Source organism: Chanos chanos, chromosome 3 (assembly GCF_902362185.1).
Source record: "Chanos chanos chromosome 3, fChaCha1.1, whole genome shotgun sequence".
Classification (NCBI taxonomy): domain Eukaryota; kingdom Metazoa; phylum Chordata; class Actinopteri; order Gonorynchiformes; family Chanidae; genus Chanos; species Chanos chanos.
In genome coordinates this window covers 42,918,191-42,937,560 of record NC_044497.1, presented here as the reverse complement: position 1 = coordinate 42,937,560, position 19,370 = coordinate 42,918,191, and the positions used below count along the sequence as shown (strand labels likewise).

Here is a 19,370-nt window from a genome sequence, read left to right as displayed (position 1 = left end):
CTCTCAATTCTAACGGTCTTAGTGGCATTTGATAAGTGAAATATTTAACTCTGACTGTTATATATCTGCCGTCAGACCTCCAAGGATGACCTTCTTCAGACAGACTTTGAGGGTGCACTGAAGTTTTTCAGAGTCCCCGTGCCAAAGCGCTACCGCTCGGAAGAGAACGCTAAGAAACTGATGGAGCTCGCCTGCAGCATGAAGGTACCCACACACCTGTCTGTCATATTGTGTGGATTTGATATGGGACTGTTTCAGTTGTGCTGTCTATAGATGTCCATTTCATTCTGTTTTCCCGCAGAATCCACGGTCACTCAGTATATTCAGTCACATGGATTCTGTTTTTATATAGTGTTCAATATTATGGATTCCTTGTCTGTCTATGGCAGTGTTGTGTCAGTCAATCTCTGTGTAGGGCCGTTTCAGATCAGTTTTGTTCATACGTCAGATCCATTCTAGATCTCAAGTATAGCGCTCTTGACATTACTACTCCATCAGCATGATGAAAATAAAAAAATGCTCTTGGCATAATTACTCCATCAACATCATCAAAAGGCAAAAAATGATCAGCATCCAAATGGATGTGGGGCTGTTATCTAATGCAGTGTGGAGGGGATTTGCCCCAGCAGTGGGTGCACTACTTTAAACTGAACAGCAGAGGTCACTGTTGTATCACAGTAGATATCTGATTCTCCCTTGTCGCGTTCAGGTATAAGATACTTGTGTTCCCTGAGGTCTCCTGTCCTTACTTTTTTGTCAGTCTGTGCCCAGACAAATTAATCTTGTAATGGAATCAATGCTGGCAGCTGTCCAGTGATAGCACAGATACCCATTTGTGGTTTTGAGGTTAATGTTTTCAACAGTAAACTGTTCAGACTATAACAATTTAATGATGGTGTATTTTTGAAAAGGTAGCTTTGCTGTCTGATAGAGGCATCCTGCTTTATCAGTTGTCAGTTTGTATCAGTAGCTTTATTGTCTGATGGAGGCACACTCCTTTATCAGTTATCAGTTTGTATCAGTTGTCAGTTACTCCACTCAGGGACCACTCACAGGCTCTATATGCCGAACTGTGTTGACTGACTGACCTCACAGGCTCTCTGTGCTGAACTGTGTTGACTGGCTGACCTCACAGGCTCTCTGTGCTGAACTATGTTGACTGGCTGACCTCACAGGCTCTCTGTGCTGAACTGTGTTGACTGACTGACGTCACAGGCTCTCTGTGCTGAACTGTGTTGACTGACTGACGTCACAGGCTCTCTGTGCTGAGCTGTGGTTTCTGACTGAGCTCACAGGCTCTCTGTGCTGAACTGTGGTTTCTGACTGAGCTGACAGGCTCTCTGTGCTGAACTGTGTTTACTGACTGGCCCTGTGTACTCAGGTTAGCTTTACAGTGGGATTAGACTGCAGCTGAATGTGTGTGAGCATGTGTGAGAGCGGTGGTGCCCGGCCGGTACCCCGCAGTCTCCTGCTGTTGCTGTCAGCTCAAGGACAGCTGGAGGACGTGACCATGTGGCAGCGTCTTAGACAAGCACAGTGCCAGCATGACAGCACCACGGTAACGCTGTGTCACCTTAGTACTAGCATCACACCCAACATCCGGAAGAAGAAAAGGAAAGGTGTACAGAGCTGGTAGAGAGCTGAATCATATTTTAAGGAGGTTAATACTGAAAATGAGGTCCGGTTTGCAGGTGTGTGCGCGTGTGTATGCATGTGTTAGTGTGTGTGTATGGATGGGTGCGCGCTTACCTGTCACTCCTCACCCCAGGTGTGTGGACACACATCTGTTTGTTCTGCACACACAGCGTGTCTGTGTGAGCGTGCTAGCTTTGCCGCTGTCAGAACATGACTGATTGGGTCTCAGTGGGGTTTCTACCGCTCTCCTCTCCCCCTGTCATCGTCGACACAGACCGACCATTCTCCCCCACCAAACCGTAACCCCGCCCTCACATTTCCGCAGTTCTCCTAATACACTCACTCAGTACAAAAACAACACAAGACAACACACTTACTTACTCAGAAAGGAAAGGGTTTTTTTGCACTTCGAATGCATTTTTGGCTTAGGTACAGTTCAATTGCGAGACTGCAAACACTGGCTTCCCTTTCACTCTAGTGTTTGGTCAGGGCCCCTTCCTCTGAGAGAACTGATAGCACATTTCTCTGTCACATCAAGATATTTTTTTCATCTAAATTCAACGCAGACATATCACATTCTTACTCATTTTGACTCACCTCACATTTTCTGTTTGCTATCATTTTAACACACCTCACATGTTCTGTATGCTGTTCTTATACATTCTGAATGCCACGAAGGCCTGTTGTAAGGCTCTTTTCTCTGGACTACAAATTGCCATCAGTAGAATAATTTATGGTTTAATCTGCATGTAGAACAGGCCAGGTCCTGTACCGCGGTTAAGAGCGGAAAACCACAGAAAGTTAAATAGACCTCATTTACGAGCCTCAGCATAGAGGGAGCATGCAAACCGTGCTTACCGAGAACTAGAACGTTCTAAGTTAAGACGGCTGGTGCAGCACACGCACACGCATAGTCTCTAAACTGGGGCATTATAAGCAAAAAAAACCAGAAGTATAGAAGGGTAACGCGGTGAACGTGTCTCTGGTGTTGTTGTCTGATGTGTTGACATTGAGTCAAGCTATCGTTCAGTGAAACAAGACTCACTTCTGTACTTGTCTTTAACTGGTCTTGTACTTAAAGCTGTGTGTTTTTGTTTTTAAAGTTAATCTTGAGTCTATTTGTGTTCTGATCTTCTCTGCTGTATTTATAAAGCCTTAGCACGATCTCAGTTCTAAAAAAAAAAAAAAAATCCTTGTTCACTTCCTGTTTGACTTCCCATGTCACTCATCTTTATCACTCTCTCTTCCATTCACATGTGGATCTACTACATTCACATATTGTCCTAATATGTTTCACATACGTGCTCTGTCTCCATACTGCTCCATCACTTACCACTGTACTGGACACACACACACACACACACACACGCACACACAGAGCGCTCGATTACATTCACATAGACCTATGTTCACATACCAATCTACTACATTAACCTGGACCCCAGGAACCCACTTGCTTCCACTGTCTGTTAGTGTTAACAGTTTTCCTCATGCTTACTCTGTGTGTGTGTCTCTGTGTGTGTGTGTGTGTGTGTGTGTGTGTCTCAGATCAGTCAGAAGAAGCTGAAAAAGTATGAGAAGGAGTACCATGCCATGAGGGAGCAACAGGAGCAGCAGGAGGCTCCCATAGAGAGATATGAGGTAATGTCCTGTGTGTATGTGTGTGTGTGTGTGTGTGTGTGTTTTCAAGTATGTGTGTTCTTTGCATGCTACCTACATGATTGTATATTTATGTGCTGTGTATGAGAATGCGGTTGTCTCCTACTGCTGGCTGACGATGTGCTAAGAGAGCATAGTGATGATGAACTAAACAGATTCATCAGAAGGGTTTTGTGTTGCTGAACATCCTAAATATATTTCCATCCTTTCACTGCCTGTGCGTTCAGACATTAGCATTTGTGCTTTGTGCCTGTAATGAGCAGTAACCTTAGAGGAGGCAGTTCTCCTGGCCCAGGGGAGAAGAGAGAAGAATGGTTAGGAATGAGAAATGATGAAAACATAGAAATCTTTCTATCTGAAAGTCAGCCCTCACCATGCCCCTCAGCTCAACTCTGAGCTGGGTTTCAAGAGGTATTACAGTAATGATTTTCAACCTGCCACTCATTTCTACACGCAAACACACACACACAAACACGAGCATGCACGCACACGCACTAGGAGCGTGTAGGTGTGAGGTAACAGAGACAGACATGCACTTTGGAAACTGCTTACATGCACAGACTCACATTCTGACCTTGTGTGTTTAGATGCATGTAGAGCAGCAGCGCTGAGACATCCTGTGTTTTTTCTCTTAATGTTTAGATGTACTCACCATTGTAGTGGGTGAATTTTCACTCTCATCATTTCATACAGGTAGTAGGTGCAGTGAAAGTAAAAGACAAGCTCTTAAATTGACCTGCAACTGGTCAATTTTTAATCACACTTGATTTCAAAGGCGGCTCTTGTTAGAAGCATAGTTAACCATTATATAGAGACACGTCAGGTCACAAGACTACACACGCTTTGGAGCCTGACATACCGCACAATATCTCTTCTGTTTCCAGAGGGAGAACAGGCGGCTTCAGGAAGCCAACATGCGTCTGGAGCAGGAGAACGATGATTTGGCTCATGAGCTGGTCAGCAGCAAGATCGCCTTGCGGAAAGATCTGGACAACGTAAGTCATTTTTTCTGTTCCTGACCTAGCTTAGAGTGCCCATCAGAGTTGACATAGATTGAGCAATTTTTTTTTCTCTCTCTAATCTCTACAGCAACTAATGACCTCTAGCAGACCGAGTCTAGTGGAATGCTGAATTCTCACACCTTTAGTTTTGTTTCCTCTCCCCTGAAAGTCTCTTTGAAATGTTGTTTATTCTAAAGGGGCCACTGAAGAGGTTAACCGTACCTCGTAAAAAACGTTCGGTCCGTGCACTAGACATATAGGTATGCTGCTGGTCTGCAGCTGTACACAGTGTGTAAGGGGTTGTGTTTGTGTGTGTGTGTGTGCGTGTGTGTGTGTGTACTCCCCAGGCTGAGGAGAAGGCAGACGCTCTGAATAAGGAGTTACTGATCACTAAACAGAAGCTGGTTGACTCTGAGGATGAAAAGAGGAGACTGGAGGAAGAATCTGCCCAGGTCAGAGACCCTTCTTCACTTTCAGTTATTCCTAATGCAAACCTCAGGGCCCTTCCTCTCTTCTACTAACTTATCCTCTTCCACCTCTAATATACCTCAGTTTACATGCACTTCAGATGATGATTAGAAGTGGGATAATGAGAATAACTCTGGGCAGGTCTGAGGGTCCTGTTGTATGATATATGTTCTGTCGTTTTGTGATATTTCAATGTTTTCCCAAAAGCTCCTTTGAGCTGGACAGATTATGACACAATTTTAATGTGTTGAGGGTTGTGGTTCAGACATACAGACACTTAAATCCACGCGCAGCAAGAAAGAAAAAGATTTCCCCTGCACCTCTCTCAGATGCAGGGAGGGAGAGAGAGAGGCTATGTTCCTGTGTGTTTGAGTGACTCAAAGACAGGGTTTAGAATGTGTCTGAATGTAAGTTGTGTAAGTTGTGCTCTCGCTCACACCGCTGTTCCGTGGAATCTAACCATGGCATGTGTTCACAGCTCAAAGAAATGTGCCGACGGGAGCTGGATAAATCTGAATCAGAGATCAAGAAGAACGGCTCCATTATCGGAGAATATAAGCAGGTAAATGCAGAGAGTGACTTTGAACATTCTGCATTTTCTCTTCTTTTACATCTAGGCTTCCTCCTCATTTCTGTCTTGTCCTGTTGGGCAGTTCCTGACATAAGGAGGTGTCATATCCTTCAGCCCTCTCCTTTTATCCTCATGAAGCTCTCCTCTGAATTCTGCTCAAATGCTCAATGCTTAGCTTTAGCACTGGTTAAGATAATTCCCTACCGCTGTGAAACACGTCGACCATAACTCATTAAACAGTCCCTTCAACAATGTTTCATGCCCCAAATTTAGCCTGCTCTTTTCTTCAATTATTTACCGAATCCCATTAAGGAAAGTAAAGTCAGAACATGAGAGATGTCTCTCAAAGCAACTGAAATAGAAAGGTAGTTTTAGCACATGCACTACTGTTCTGGAGAGCGTAATGGTGGGTTTGGTTTGAAGAATTTTACAGATAGAGATGCGTACAGGGGGAGAGAAGTAGCGTGAGAGAGAGAGAGAGAGAGAGAGAGAGCGCTTTCAGACAGACAGCAGGAGGACTAGGCTTCTGTAAAAATAGTCCTGCTCCTCTCTCTGCTGGGCTCATTTTAAGAGGCCTCCTGACAGAGTGATTCATCGCATAGTCTCATAATGGGGTCCTCAGAGCCGGTCTTAAAACAGACTACGCACACACTCTTTTCTCCCTCTCACACACGTACACTTACGTTATCAGGCAATACAGGACAGGTACAACAGGCAAACCCTGACAACATCAGTTAGACAAGTTTGGGGTATCACAAGATATCACAGAGGGCAGCTGGGAGTTAGAGCAGGGAAGCCTGTCTCACTTTGAGGTGTTCTCACTTGGAGGTTTGGAGCGCTTAGCTTCTGAGAAAGTGGACAGAGACTTAAAAACCCATTACACACAGAACTGGTTTATGGACTTTTCCCAGCATAATTGTGGATACAAGTGCTGTTTGGTTTAGCAACAACCACGGTGCGCACTAATAACTGAAAACATGGGAACCATTTAGAAGCTCGCTCCATTATTTTTAATTAGCAGGGCTAGCGTGAGTCACAAAAGCATTTGACAGACACCAAAGCACCTCGTGTTCCAACACCGTTTGGCCGATGAGCAGAGCATACATTGTGCTAAATGAGGATAAACTGCTCCTATTGAGAGAGTTTGTCTCTTTAACAAAGGCGAACAAGGTTAGATGCTATCGCTAAACGAAGATATGTTTTCCAACATAAATTCGCTGTTGTACGCACTGAGAGGAAGGACAAATATTTTACTGTCAGCTCAATAACGTACACAATTCTCACTCAGTTTTATCAATACGTGTACCTAATGAAGGTGTATGTGGTCCATTGATGATGAATGTGTGTCAGTGAGAACGCACTACCTCTGTCAGTGGGTGTTTTCGATGAAGACATGTTAGCTCCGTTCACGTGACGGGCGTCTAGGCCGGTATAGGGATTGATGTTTGGTCAGGAGGACGAACTAGATTGATCAAATGTCCCTGTTAGGGCGGCCATTTAGAAATGGATTTTTCATTTCAGTGTGCAGAGAGAAAGAACAAGGCTGATGATCCTCTAATGACCTGGGCCATGTAGTGCATTTAATGCACTTACTGTAAGAGGATGCAGCAGATTACATTGCCAGGGGGATAGAGGGACAGGTAAAAAAAAAAAAAAAAAAAAGACATCCAAGCCAAAGAATGGCATTGATGGGAAGGCTGGAGAAGAAATGAGAGTCTGTTGTTTTGGAAGCACTCTCTTACGGGTATGTGTAGATAGAGTGGACTGATGGAGTGAAAAGGAAATTTGATATAGAGGGATGAAAAGTGCAGTCTTACATTCCTGTTGTTTCTCTTTACTCTACGAGAAGCTTTCCTTTGTTGTGAACAGAGGAATTTCTTCAGAAAATCTGAAAGGGAACCACAATTTTAAACAGGAAAAGCTCTAGGAAGCGCTCTAGGCCTGTAACATGTGTGTTTTTATGTGTGTGACAGATCTGCTCTCAGCTGAGCGAGCGTCTGGAGAAGCAGCAGACGGCTAACCGCGGAGAGCTGGAGAAGATCATGGTGAGTCCCTTATCACGTGACTTTGGGCTACAGTCACTGGTGTGACCCTTCTGTTATCTGCAGACACATCAGACTAACACTTGGTGCTAATGGTTTTATCCACATCAACACTTTGAATATCAGCACTTTACTGTACAGTTAACAGAGTGACAAAATGCACCTAGCGTGTATTGAATAACCCAGTGACCACAGATTCCACAGTAAAAATGGATACTCAGACTGTCTTTAAATGGGAGGGCACTATGACTGCGTCTCTTTCTCTCTCTCTCTCTCCCTCTCTCTCTTTCTCACACACAAACACACATACACAGAGAGAGAGAGAGAGAGAGAGAGAAAGTGATTTCCTTCCCTGCTGCTCTGTAGCTGTTCTCTAATGAGGTGAAGAGAGGAGTGAAGTGGCTCTTTGAGTACATGATGATGGCCTCTTCATTCAAGCGCTGGGCCCTCTGCCTGCCTCTCAAGACTCTCCACACACACTCACACATACATGCACTCTGTCACACACACATTCATACTGCCGAACGACGCCCACTGTATCTGTGTGTGTGTGTGTGTGTGTGTGTGTGTCAGCTGCCTGGTGCAGTTTGAGAGCATACAGCATACACACAATACACAGAAGATGGCAAGAAGTGCATCCTCTTGAACAATTTGGACCATGGTTATTCTGATCACACAGGTTGACAGGAAAAGTTCTGTCTGTGAATAGCGTTTTAAAGACGTTTAAAAAAAAAAAAAAAGAATCATTGAAAGAACAAACTAAGTTTGACTGCGGTCAGCGAGCCCAGGCCTGCACTGACTTTGACATGGCGGACATATGTGACGGTGGTTCTCCTTACATGATGGGTTTACGTGATGGGTATTGTCCTCCTGCAGATGAAGGTGGAGGACTGTGAGAGATGCAGCGTGCTCTTCAATAAGGAGGGCCGCCTAAAGGTGCTGAGCGCCGCCAAAGAGGGCAGCGAGGAGGAGACGGACGAGGAGAAGGAGACGCTGAAGAATCAGCTGAGGGAGATGGAGCTAGAGTTGGCTCAGACCAAACTACAACTGGTAGAGGCAGAGTGCAAAATCCAGGTACGCGCCGGCTTTACTGTCGGATCGGTGAACCTGATCTCAAATTACTCATCTACCTGCCGTCACCGGCCTCATTTCACCGACTAGAGGCTTGAACCTTAAATGGTCCGTTGATCTAATCGCGAATCATGAGCTTTATCTCATCACAGGCATTCCTCACATTACTGAATTTAGCCTCAGATCTCACATGCTCCACACTCTTCCTTACAGATAGGATTTGATGAAACGATTGCCATTCAGATTAATGCTGCTAGTTTATCCATTAAATTCAAGTGAAAGAACAGACTCAAAAACATTCAAAATAAGTCTGGTGTTTTGGCTCTCGAAGGTTGGTTTAAACCCTACATAAGATGTTTTAATTTGAAGCACCATTAACCTTTTTAAAACTTTATGTGTAAAGGACCGTAATAGAAAGTGTCGAAACTCTTAAGTATTTTCACACCAAACACTGGTCTTTATGCTCTCTGGACCTCAACACTGTAACATCTCACCCCCAGTTAAACTTAAACCGAAGAGCAGTATCTTACTTCTGCTCAGCCAAACTACAGGGTCATAAAAAATGACACTGGAACATAAACCATAGTCCTGTACTCTAAGTCTTAGTCCTGATTGTCACTGTCCGTCATATCCGGCAGCAGGCTTCCCTCACATCAGCTGGCAAAGCAATATCATTTACACTAAATATAATGCAATAAATGCTGTGTGTATTCTCCTGATATTAGCCTCCGGTTCAGCAGTAAACACTTATCTCTTTTGTGTGTATGTGTGTGTGTGTTTACTCTCAGGACCTGGAGCATCATCTGGGCCTGGCACTGAATGAGGTCCAAGCTGCCAAGAAGACCTGGTTCAACCGGACGTTAAGCTCCATCAAGACTGTGACAGGGGCCCAAGGCAAGGAGACCACCTAACCATGAGGGAATCTCCTTTAGACTGACCGCACCTCCCTGTCAGCCCTGCTCCACACTCTACCCCCTCTCTCCTCCACTGGCCAGTGGTGCCTCCCCTCCCCTCCCCTCATCCACTGGACCAGAACGAACCACATGAGTTTCTCTTCTTTTCTTCCATTTTTTTATTCAAAATGAACTTAACTCAACTGGTACAACTGCCCCAGACAAAAGTACTTTACTGAGAGAAAAGAAGGCTTTAAGGCTAGTCTTTATACTACTGATATTTAACAGGTGAGGTGGGGGTAGCACAGCGATCTGTGCTCCCTCTGCTGGCATAGGATTATAACACTCTGGCTACTGTCCTACACAAGACTACTTGCACAAAAAAAACCCAGAATATTCAACTGAACCTATGGTACGAGTGATAACAATCTCCTTTTCAAACAAAGCTTTTCTAATTTCCGTTGGACAATAACTTTAGTTTATACTATCTGACTGAGCGAGCATATGTGTCAATGAGAATGTGTGTGCATGTTTGTAAGATGACAAATGGGAGTGCGTATGAGTATGGGCAATGTTTGGAAAGACCTGTTTTATTGTGATACGTGTGTGTGTGCGCGTGAGTGTGAGAGAGAGAGTGTGAGTGTATGCTGACCTAACTGAAGAAGCTTAGTGCTGTTGACTGAGAGTTGCTGTGGTAGAGCTCAGATAAAGGCTTAACCTGTGGGTTAGGCTAAGGTAAAACACAGATTTTTTTTTTTTTAGCACATTGTACAGCAGAACTATCTGCTGTGAGCGCCACTCCTCCACTGACCACTAGTGGGCACCCTGCCTGTGGTGGATCACAGAGCTCAGAGCAGGTTCTTGCTGAGATGAGCTGGGGAAAAGATAGGGACATGTCGGTGGGCTTTCAGGTCTTCCTGAAGCAGACCCTCCTCCACCCGTGCTTCTCCTGACCCGTACTACGGCTGGCTGTCGTCTGCTGCGAACGAGTGTGATTCAGGCAAAAGTAACACCCTGGTCACCAAAGCACTTCCTCAGACCCAGAGCCTGCGTGTGAGCTCACCTACCTTATCCCAGCATTAAAGACCACACATGGTCGCGGTCAGGAAGCCCGCGATACAGGTAAGACGAGACCAGAGCATGTGTGACCCTGGTCCTTGTACCTGGAAGGAGCATTAAGAAGTGAGGTGCATGTGCGTATGCATTAAGTGTTTGTACGTGTGTGTGTGTATATATATAAGAGGACGCTATGTAAAGAACACTTTGTGGGTTGGGGGAGGGAGAGAGGGGGAAGGTGCACCTTAAAGATATTTATAATGGGATTTGGTTTGCTCGAGTCTTTGCTGAGGTCAGTGGAAGTCCCTCGTGCCCTGACAGATAATGGGGTCATTCCAAGAGGCACTGGCTTGTACATAAGACGCAAATGAGGTTTTGTTTATTTTGTACTTTGACTCTCCTTGGTAACTGTACTAATGTTGCCTAATTGTACTGTGTTCCAAAATAATGACTCGTTTTTGCTCAAAGCTTTTGTCTTAAATGTCAAACTACTGTCTCATCTATTACATGCCAAATGTACCTTCATCCAACATTACATATATGTGAACATTGTAATAGTGTAGGTTGCATTGTGTATACTTCAAGAATTTCAGTATAAAGTTACAAACACAAACCTATTCCTTTGTTTTTGTGTTGTGTCACCACATGTCAAACTTTGGGGTTCCTGTCCACAGCTTTAGTACACGCTCCCCATCATACAGAGCTTTACAAATAGATAATTAATGATTACATTACAATCAGATTCCCACAATGCCTCACAGTATGGTTGTTAAAGAGGGTACCAGCGAGTCCCTGTTTATGAGCAGTGGAAGGAATTGTATTAAGATGAACTGTTCATTGCAGTGTAATGTCAGAAAGTCACATTAAATGGCACATGTCTTTACCTGTAAGTGAATGGGGAAAGTGAAAATATCTCCAAGGTTGTAGGAAAGAAAGCAAATAAAATACTTCAAATCTGCGCACTTGTGCTAACATGCTAAGCGATGTTCTGAATACAAAATGCCACTTAATGTGTTGAAGGTTAATGGACAGCATTTTCCCTGTCTTACTAAGTTTTCTAAACAGCAAGGATCAAAAGATTCAAACTGAGCACCTGCTTTAGTATGCAGTAGTCTCAGATATTTACTGCTCAGTTTTATCTTTCATCATAAAACACAGTCCCAGTGGAGCATGAAAATGGACATAAACATACAAGACCTAGAGATTTTATGGACATGGACCAGGATTTTTTCAGAATATCGATTAAATGATTCCATATTTATTTGGTAATGAATTATGCAGAGGAAAAGACTCAAGCTATAAAGAGAGAATATTAACAAACGCCATCCCAACCATTTAAAACACGATCTTTAGCACTGCTTTTCTAACTTCTTTAACATACATAAAATAATAAAGCCTTCACAGTACAACCCCCTTTAACACTGATATAATTATGGCAGCCTCTGTGTGTTAGCCCATTTGTATCGGATTATGTTATGACAGTTCTCACTGATGTGGTTAGATAAATGAACTGTCAGTAGTTAAAATCTTCCAGTATTTTGGTAGATCTGTTCCATCATTACAAGTGTTTATATGTTTGGCTCTGTAACGACTTGACCCAGCCTGCAGTCCTGTAAAATTATCACCCGATAGGAGGTGTGTCTGGAGCAGGCATTGGAATCCTGTTACACTGAGATACTGACCTGCACCAGGCATCAGCTTTACGTAACCACTGCCTCTCAGCATGGCACCGCCCTCCCTCTTCCACGGCTCTAAAAATACAGCCAAGCGTTCAGGAAGCTGGAACTTACAGCTCCGAGAACTGAAGGACCAGAAAGGTTCCTACTGGTTGGCACCGCAGAACCTCACCCTAACCATTCCCTCCCTCCTACTCTCACTTTCTCCGGTTCCTGCTGATGCAGGGAAGGGTGTCGGTGCAAGCGTTTCCAGGGCTGAAATAGCATGGGCCTGGCTGGGCTGGCGGAGCTCCTGGTGATGGCTTTTCCAAATGAGAGCTGTGTAATAAACAGCTGGGCTCTCTTACACTCTGGCACGAGGCCACAGGGCCGCTGAGGTTCTCATGGGTGGTGGCTAAACCGCTCACTGCCTCCCTCCTCATCAGAACAGAGAATGAGTTATCAGCTCATAAGGAAAGAATAACATTGTCTGGATGCCCACCTGTGTTTTCCCTCCTCCTCTATACCTATATTAGCCTGCTTTGACTGGGTTGCCTTGCTTCTGACACAGACTGTAACAGAAGAACAAAGAATGACAGTCATTTTGGAAGGGACTGCCAGTGACTCAGTGAAAATAGGCATGGAGTGCTTGAGCCATAGCTCTTGTTTGGAGGGTAAGTGATAAACTGACCAGTTCATCACTTGACTTAGTGATGAGCTGTCATTGCTAACTGCTATCTTCAGAAGCATCTCCTCAGCAGATCTCTCTAGCATGTGACTCAGCAATGAAGAACTTGGATAAAGGGCCATAAATCTATAAAACTCTTCTCAAGAGAGCATGCATTTAGCAGATGATCCTGAAGGAGGCAGATCTGTTTGATATGCTAATAGATCAATATTAGCGTACAGTACCAATCACTCCTGCAATTCAGACTACTTGCATCAGGGTCACTTGGTTCCAAATTACCGTCCTGACAGGCATTAAATATCATCACTGTTATTAATCTGTTGGCCCTGTCACACACACACGCACACACTCACAGGACTCTGGTTTATTTATGATTGGCAGATGTATTTGCCCCTAGCAACACATTAAGTTTTTATTGACGCCTCATCTGCCCCCTGCACTAAAAATAACTGATAATTTGACGAGTGCACACAACATATTTTCATCAGGAGACCAAGAGAAACGGACACAATACACCACACAGCCGAAATGGTTTATAAGCAGGATATTTTTAATAATCTTAAAAAAGGTTTACACTTTGAATAAGATTCAGAACTTTATTTTTTTTTTTCAAGCATAATTTATGGCAAATACAGTGATAAACAGACCACCATGATTTTTTTTTTTTTTTTTTAACAAGTATTATGTTGAATTCAATACCACATAAATAGCATACATCTACTGCCGTCATGTTACTTAGCATCTAGTCCAAGCACAGCTCACTCACAGAGGTTGTGCACAATCATCACTTCACATTAGATTATTTATCTCTTATATTTCAAATCTAGATATATTTTCTGGATATATTTGCTTTTTCAAGTCACGTAAAAATTGTGAAACTGGTAGCTGAGAGTCATCAGTAGGGACTGTTTTCACCCACAGTCCCAACTGAACTGAGATGGGGCATATTTACAGAGTCGTAGGATGAACACAGTGGCAAAACTGCCTCACTTGTTTAAAAAAAAAAGAGAGAGAGATGTAAACACAACTGGGTATGTGCACCCAAAGGTCACACAAGTAGCTCAGAAGATTCAGAGACAGACATATATACGCATAAATATATGTTACTTTATGTCTCTACAAAGATACAAGTAGCTCTTCTATGATTATACATTCTACTAGAACAGTGTACATTCCAAATCTAAAACGTTTCGATCACATAAGATTGATCATCGAGAACCTGAGGTTCCAGTTTAATCTTAACCTGCTCAAATGACAAACTTCCATTCTTGACCCTAAACTATGTGCAGGGAAGAGAGAGTGGAGACGGGGGAAAGGTTTCACCTCAGCACTTCATTTTGCGGACCTTGCTCAAGTGGAAACTGGATCCAACTCTATTTCAGCACCATGGCTCCAACATCACAACCTGAATTCCCATCTTTTCTAGCCCCCCGGTCTGTGACACACAAGTCCCTTTCCCTGTCACTACAATATGTTTTTGACTTGATTTTTTTTTTTTTTTTTTTAATTTGTACCAAGAAACTTAAGACACAGAGAGTGAGGCGACTTTACTAAATTGTTGATAAAGCACCAAGGTCATCAATGTTTGGTTTGAAGAATGAAAAAGAAACATTTTTCTTTAATACATCTTTTTGACTGTTAGATTGTGGTATGCATTCATAATAACTTCAAGCACAAGGTCAGGTCATCAGGCATAAAGGAATAAGGTAAAATCTGCTTGTTGCCATTTGCTGATTCCATCTTCTGTGCATTGCAGCATAGCATTAACTGCTACCCCAATAAAAGAGGACTTTAGAGCAGTGTTAAACGGTCATGGGAAACTTCTCAGTTCTGAGTGATGTTTTTTTTTTTAAAGTCAGTTCACTACTTTAATGTCTTGTTTGCTAGTTCCTGTAAGAGATCTTATCTGGATTTACGATCACTGACAACATGCCTAACCAAACCTAACTAAAACGCGTGAGGTGAGCTCAGACTGGAGATTTGCCTACGGGCCAATGACGTGCATCTGAGCTTTTTCAGCCTATCAGGTGTACCGCAATTGGATCGAACTGCATAAAGGAAAATAAATAATTAATCTCAGTGTAGTCAATAAGGCTGAGCAATAAGCGTCCGACAACGTCAAAGGATTTCAGATTAGGATTAAATATTTTGCTCCATGTTTGTTCAGCATCTCAAAATGATCTCGGATTTTGCCTGGCTGACTGAATTAATCAACACTGATGGACAGTGACTATTCAAAAAAAAAAAAAAAACGTGTGCAAATCATTCTGCGCCTGCAAAAAAAAAGAGTAATGAGTTTACCTGCCTCTGTAACAGCAGGAGTCATCCTTTCACGGCCAGTCACTAACAAACCCAGAAAACCCCAGATTGCCATAGACTTTAAAAGACATTCAGAGAAGCTGGTCTACAAATATTGTTTCAGTGCCTTGACCTCTACACCAGTAAAGGCAGTTGGTTTTGTGAGGTTCTTTTCCCCCTTCTTTACATCTAAGTGTAAATTATAGCTTTCAGACATTTAGGCTACTGCAAGTCCAAAGTTCTCTGCGACCCTGAGTAGCATATGCAGTATTGCTAATGAGGCTTTTAGTTTGCCTTGCCCTTGACAATCTGTCAGTATTTGCATGGAATCCATCTATACTCAGCTCTCTGAGAATCACAAACTTTAGATTATCCATTCTTCATCAACACCTCAGATCCGATGGTTTTTCATTTTGGCATCTTTCCAAAGAGCCAGGGCTCCTCTGAGATTTCTCATGACAGTTTTTTTTTCCTCCCAATCTCATCTTCGCATTCTCATGTGAAATGCAGCTGTGCAAATGCCTTTTCAAATCTTTTGCCCTCACTGGGGCACAACAGAAAATTGAAACACACTTGATTAGCTTTGGTCGCCTCTGATGAGGGGGAATTAAACACGACTAAAATATGACTCCTCGCAATATATTTATGGATACCATCTGGCTGTCAGAACTACCCAGAGAAAGAAAGAAAGAGAGAGCGAGAGAGAGCGAGAGAGAGAGAGAGAGAGAGAGAGAGAGAGAAAGCAAAGTTAGGTTGAAAAGATATGAGAAATGATTTGCCCTTAAAGATGACAGTGTCTGCAGTAATGTATTCAGTGCCCCTCTGAGGATCCTTAAACCTTATTAAGGAAGAAGGAAGAAGACAAGGCTGCCACCAAACATCATATACTTTTTGCGCTGAACCATATGGCTTTTTATGCTCATCTATTATTTTTTTGGGCTACACAAATATCCCTGCTATATCTGTAAAATTCTTTGCCTATTTCCCTGTGATAACTTTGGTTATGTTATGATAAGCAAGTATGAAACACATTCAGACTCAAGGTGCATGATAAAATGTGACATGTTACTGTTGTTGTTTGAAGCACTCAGAAAAGCACTTAATGAGACATGGAAGACTTTGAACCTACCTTCAACTAATCTACCAATCTCTATATTTTCCTTCCAGTTTATTTCAATATTGATCATCATTATTAAGACATACAAAAATAGGAGGATTAAACGTTTGACTCGTGATGGTCTGTTACATCCTTGTGCAGGATGCAATTTGACATTATAGGAATGGAAAGGGCCTTGTGTGTTTGACAACCATTCATAAACCATTCAATTTAAAAGGATCATAACAGCAACCCACTCACTAATGTTATCTTTGTACATTGTCCTTGAAGTAAAAATGAAAAAAACAAAACATAACAACAAAACAAAAACTGAACAAGGACTTTCGAACGCACTTACCCATATTAGACTTACCATCTCTAATTCATACACGCTTGGAGTCATTCTTCTTGGGGGGGGGGGGGGGGGTGTTTTGAGCTTCAATAACTTTCAGAAATTTGTTTTTGAAACATCATTAATCATCTACAGAAGATGTGACAGTACAAACAGTGAAGATCAAACCAGTATGAACATCTGAATGAATGAGATAAACAGCGATTGATGTACTTTTTGTAATAATTCAGTGATTGTTGGCTTGTCATTTTAGTACTGCAGGCTGAATTAAGACTAGTTTCTTGATGTGCTATAGAACACAAGCTACATAAGTGAATATGCTTGACGTTCAAAACTACTTCAGATCACATGACTTCACGCTTGTCTGTACACTTAAACTGAGCAACCTTCTAGCTCTTTCTAAAAAAAAAAAAAAGAAAGAAAGAAAGTGGCTCAGAATAGTATTTCATTTCCAACTGAAAAAATACTGTTACACAAACCCATTATTTGATGACTGATTTTCTAATATTACATTTGAGGGAATATAACATGAAAGCTATATCAATACCAAAGACTTTTTCAGTCTGGATCCCCCCCCCATTTTCTAGCAGGATGAAGGGTAATTTTGAAATACAAATTATTTGTAATAAAATTTTTGGAGCATTTTTTGAGCAGCGATCATGCAGATAACATCAGCAAAGGCTTTGGATTTGCCTAAAGTCACTATCAAGACTGTCCTTTCACCCCAAGCATGCTTAAAACTCCATTCCAATCAAACACTTTAAGAGTATTAGAACTAATGGGTACATTGTGGAGGGGCTACTGTTTGTAAAGACCTTGGTCAGTGGTTTAATTAGTCAGCCTGGAGGTGAACTTGGCCTTAAGCTGAGCATTAGTGTGTGTGTGTGTGAGAGAGAGAGAGAAAGATACACTGGGATGGGTGCTGCTGTTGAAACCTCTACAGCGTGCTGGGTTGAGTTAAGAAATCAGAGGACTTAGAGTTGCACCGTCGCCATTGTAAAGAGCAGAAACAATGTGCTTTGAGTCACTTGGGTGACCGGGCTACTCTAGCTGCCCAACAAACCTGGTCACACACCACAGTGTGCATAATGTGTATGTGTGTGTGAGTGTGTGTGTGTGTGTTATGCCTCAGTCAACTCTGGAAGAGGGCTAACAGCTAAAACGAGGGATGTGCTTTCTGACTGGAACTTCAATAGGAAGTGTGTATAAGTGTAAAGTGAAAGAGAGAGAGCGTCCCTAGAAGGGCGAGAGGTTGGAAGGGCTTCTCCTGTCCGAGCCAAAACTCCAGGCTTTGAGTCAGACTGAGCGTGCTCACCAATGCTCAAAGCGCGAAAAAGGAAGCATCACTAACCTACTACAGGTAGAGTAAGAAAGAAGATTCATATTACAAGTCCACATAGATTACTAGATTAACTTGCTTAGTGTATACAAAATTCAATGAAAGCTGTTTTCTAGGATTATGCTTACATTTCACTTTGCAATTCTAAAATAATTTATACCAACAATGTTTTATATACTTATATATATATACTTATATATATATATATATATATATATATATATATATATATATATAACAATGTTATATATACATAACAATGTTGTGTATATATAACATATATATAACATATCTACACATATATATTTATAGTATTATATACCATAGATATATGTGCATATATTTATAGGATAGCCACACATACACAGAGTGAATATACAATGAAAAATGAAATATTGCAGTGCTGTGTTGGGTAAGACTCAACTGAACATTCACGTCATCTCAAGTAAGCTTGAAGCCAAAGAGTTCAAGGTGTATTGCTATATAAGAAAGACCAAAGTCCCCAGCCCTTTGGGTTTGAGCTGAGGTGGACTCCAAGTCAAATTCAGTATTGCTTTTGAAATATTGGTTGTCTTTTTCCTTAAGTGGGGTATAGTTGGGTTAAGGAGGCAAGTGTGTTGAGTTTGGAGCGTTCTGCGCAGTGGAGACAGCCTGGTCAAGTCTGGAGCAGTACCACACTTTAGAGCCACACAACCTGATGGTTCTAGAAGTCAGAGAAGAGATCTTGAGGACCCAAGTGAATAATAAAAGGTGCGATGGTCCGCGGCTGGTAAAAGGGATTGTCAATGAAAAGACCACCTACAGTGAGGAGAAGAGCAGAGAGACTGCGATTAATGCTCCGGCCCTGCAGGAGGCAGCATAACATACTCTGGGGGTGTGGAGGTTGGTGGGAAGGGACTCTAGGGTCTCTGCTCTTTCAAGGCTGTATGTGGGGTTTTCATTGCACCGGGGCGTCTCAGGTTAATCAAGACATCAACAACTGAAGTTGCACGGTTATCACTTCCCACAAAATCGAACAAAAAGAAAAATATCCAGAAGAGGAAAAAAAAAAAAAACTTGGAGCTTATCCGTTTTTAGACAAAGCAGAGGAATGTGAGAAAAAATGTGGCAACTTTCAAGTTCAGACAATGTGGTTAGTACATAACTCCGACCAATCAAAACCAATGTGATTTTGAAGAGAGCATTGTACAACATCTGTCATCGTCACGAGAGAGGACTAGCCCTTAAGGTTTTGGAATAGGACAGATGATATGGAAGAACCTTATGAAAAGACGGTTCCATTGTCAAAACTATAAGCAGTCACACAAATTTTGGCAGTAACAAAGGAGACAGCAGTCTCCTCTCGTCAGCGATGACTACGCCCCGGTCACTGGCTAGCACAAGCACCTCCCGATGGGACAGAGCCACTAGGTTCTTAGTCGACTACCTTTATCTCAGCTCTGACTCCATCTCTGCCTTAGTAGATGGAGTATAGAGTAACCTGAGCTCTGTAAAATGATAGCCCATATTATTCATGGTAGCAATGAGGCCTGAAGGATTGATGAGT

The 19,370-nt window shown here is 42.5% G+C and overlaps 1 protein-coding gene across 2 annotated transcripts in view; it reads left to right on the top strand.

Annotated features, from left to right (window-relative positions):
* Positions 1–11,011, top strand: part of rabgap1 (RAB GTPase activating protein 1) — a 53,912-nt gene extending 42,901 nt beyond the window's left edge. For both annotated transcript variants that reach the window (XM_030767374.1, XM_030767373.1), the window contains 8 exons: positions 76–204; positions 3,184–3,276; positions 4,179–4,289; positions 4,643–4,747; positions 5,242–5,325; positions 7,308–7,379; positions 8,253–8,450; positions 9,236–11,011. In XM_030767374.1, the coding sequence (XP_030623234.1) occupies positions 76–204; positions 3,184–3,276; positions 4,179–4,289; positions 4,643–4,747; positions 5,242–5,325; positions 7,308–7,379; positions 8,253–8,450; positions 9,236–9,358 (915 nt within the window). In that variant the 3' untranslated portion in view covers positions 9,359–11,011. The remainder of the gene's footprint in view (positions 1–75; positions 205–3,183; positions 3,277–4,178; positions 4,290–4,642; positions 4,748–5,241; positions 5,326–7,307; positions 7,380–8,252; positions 8,451–9,235) is intronic.
* Positions 11,012–19,370: the final 8,359 nt, after the last annotated feature.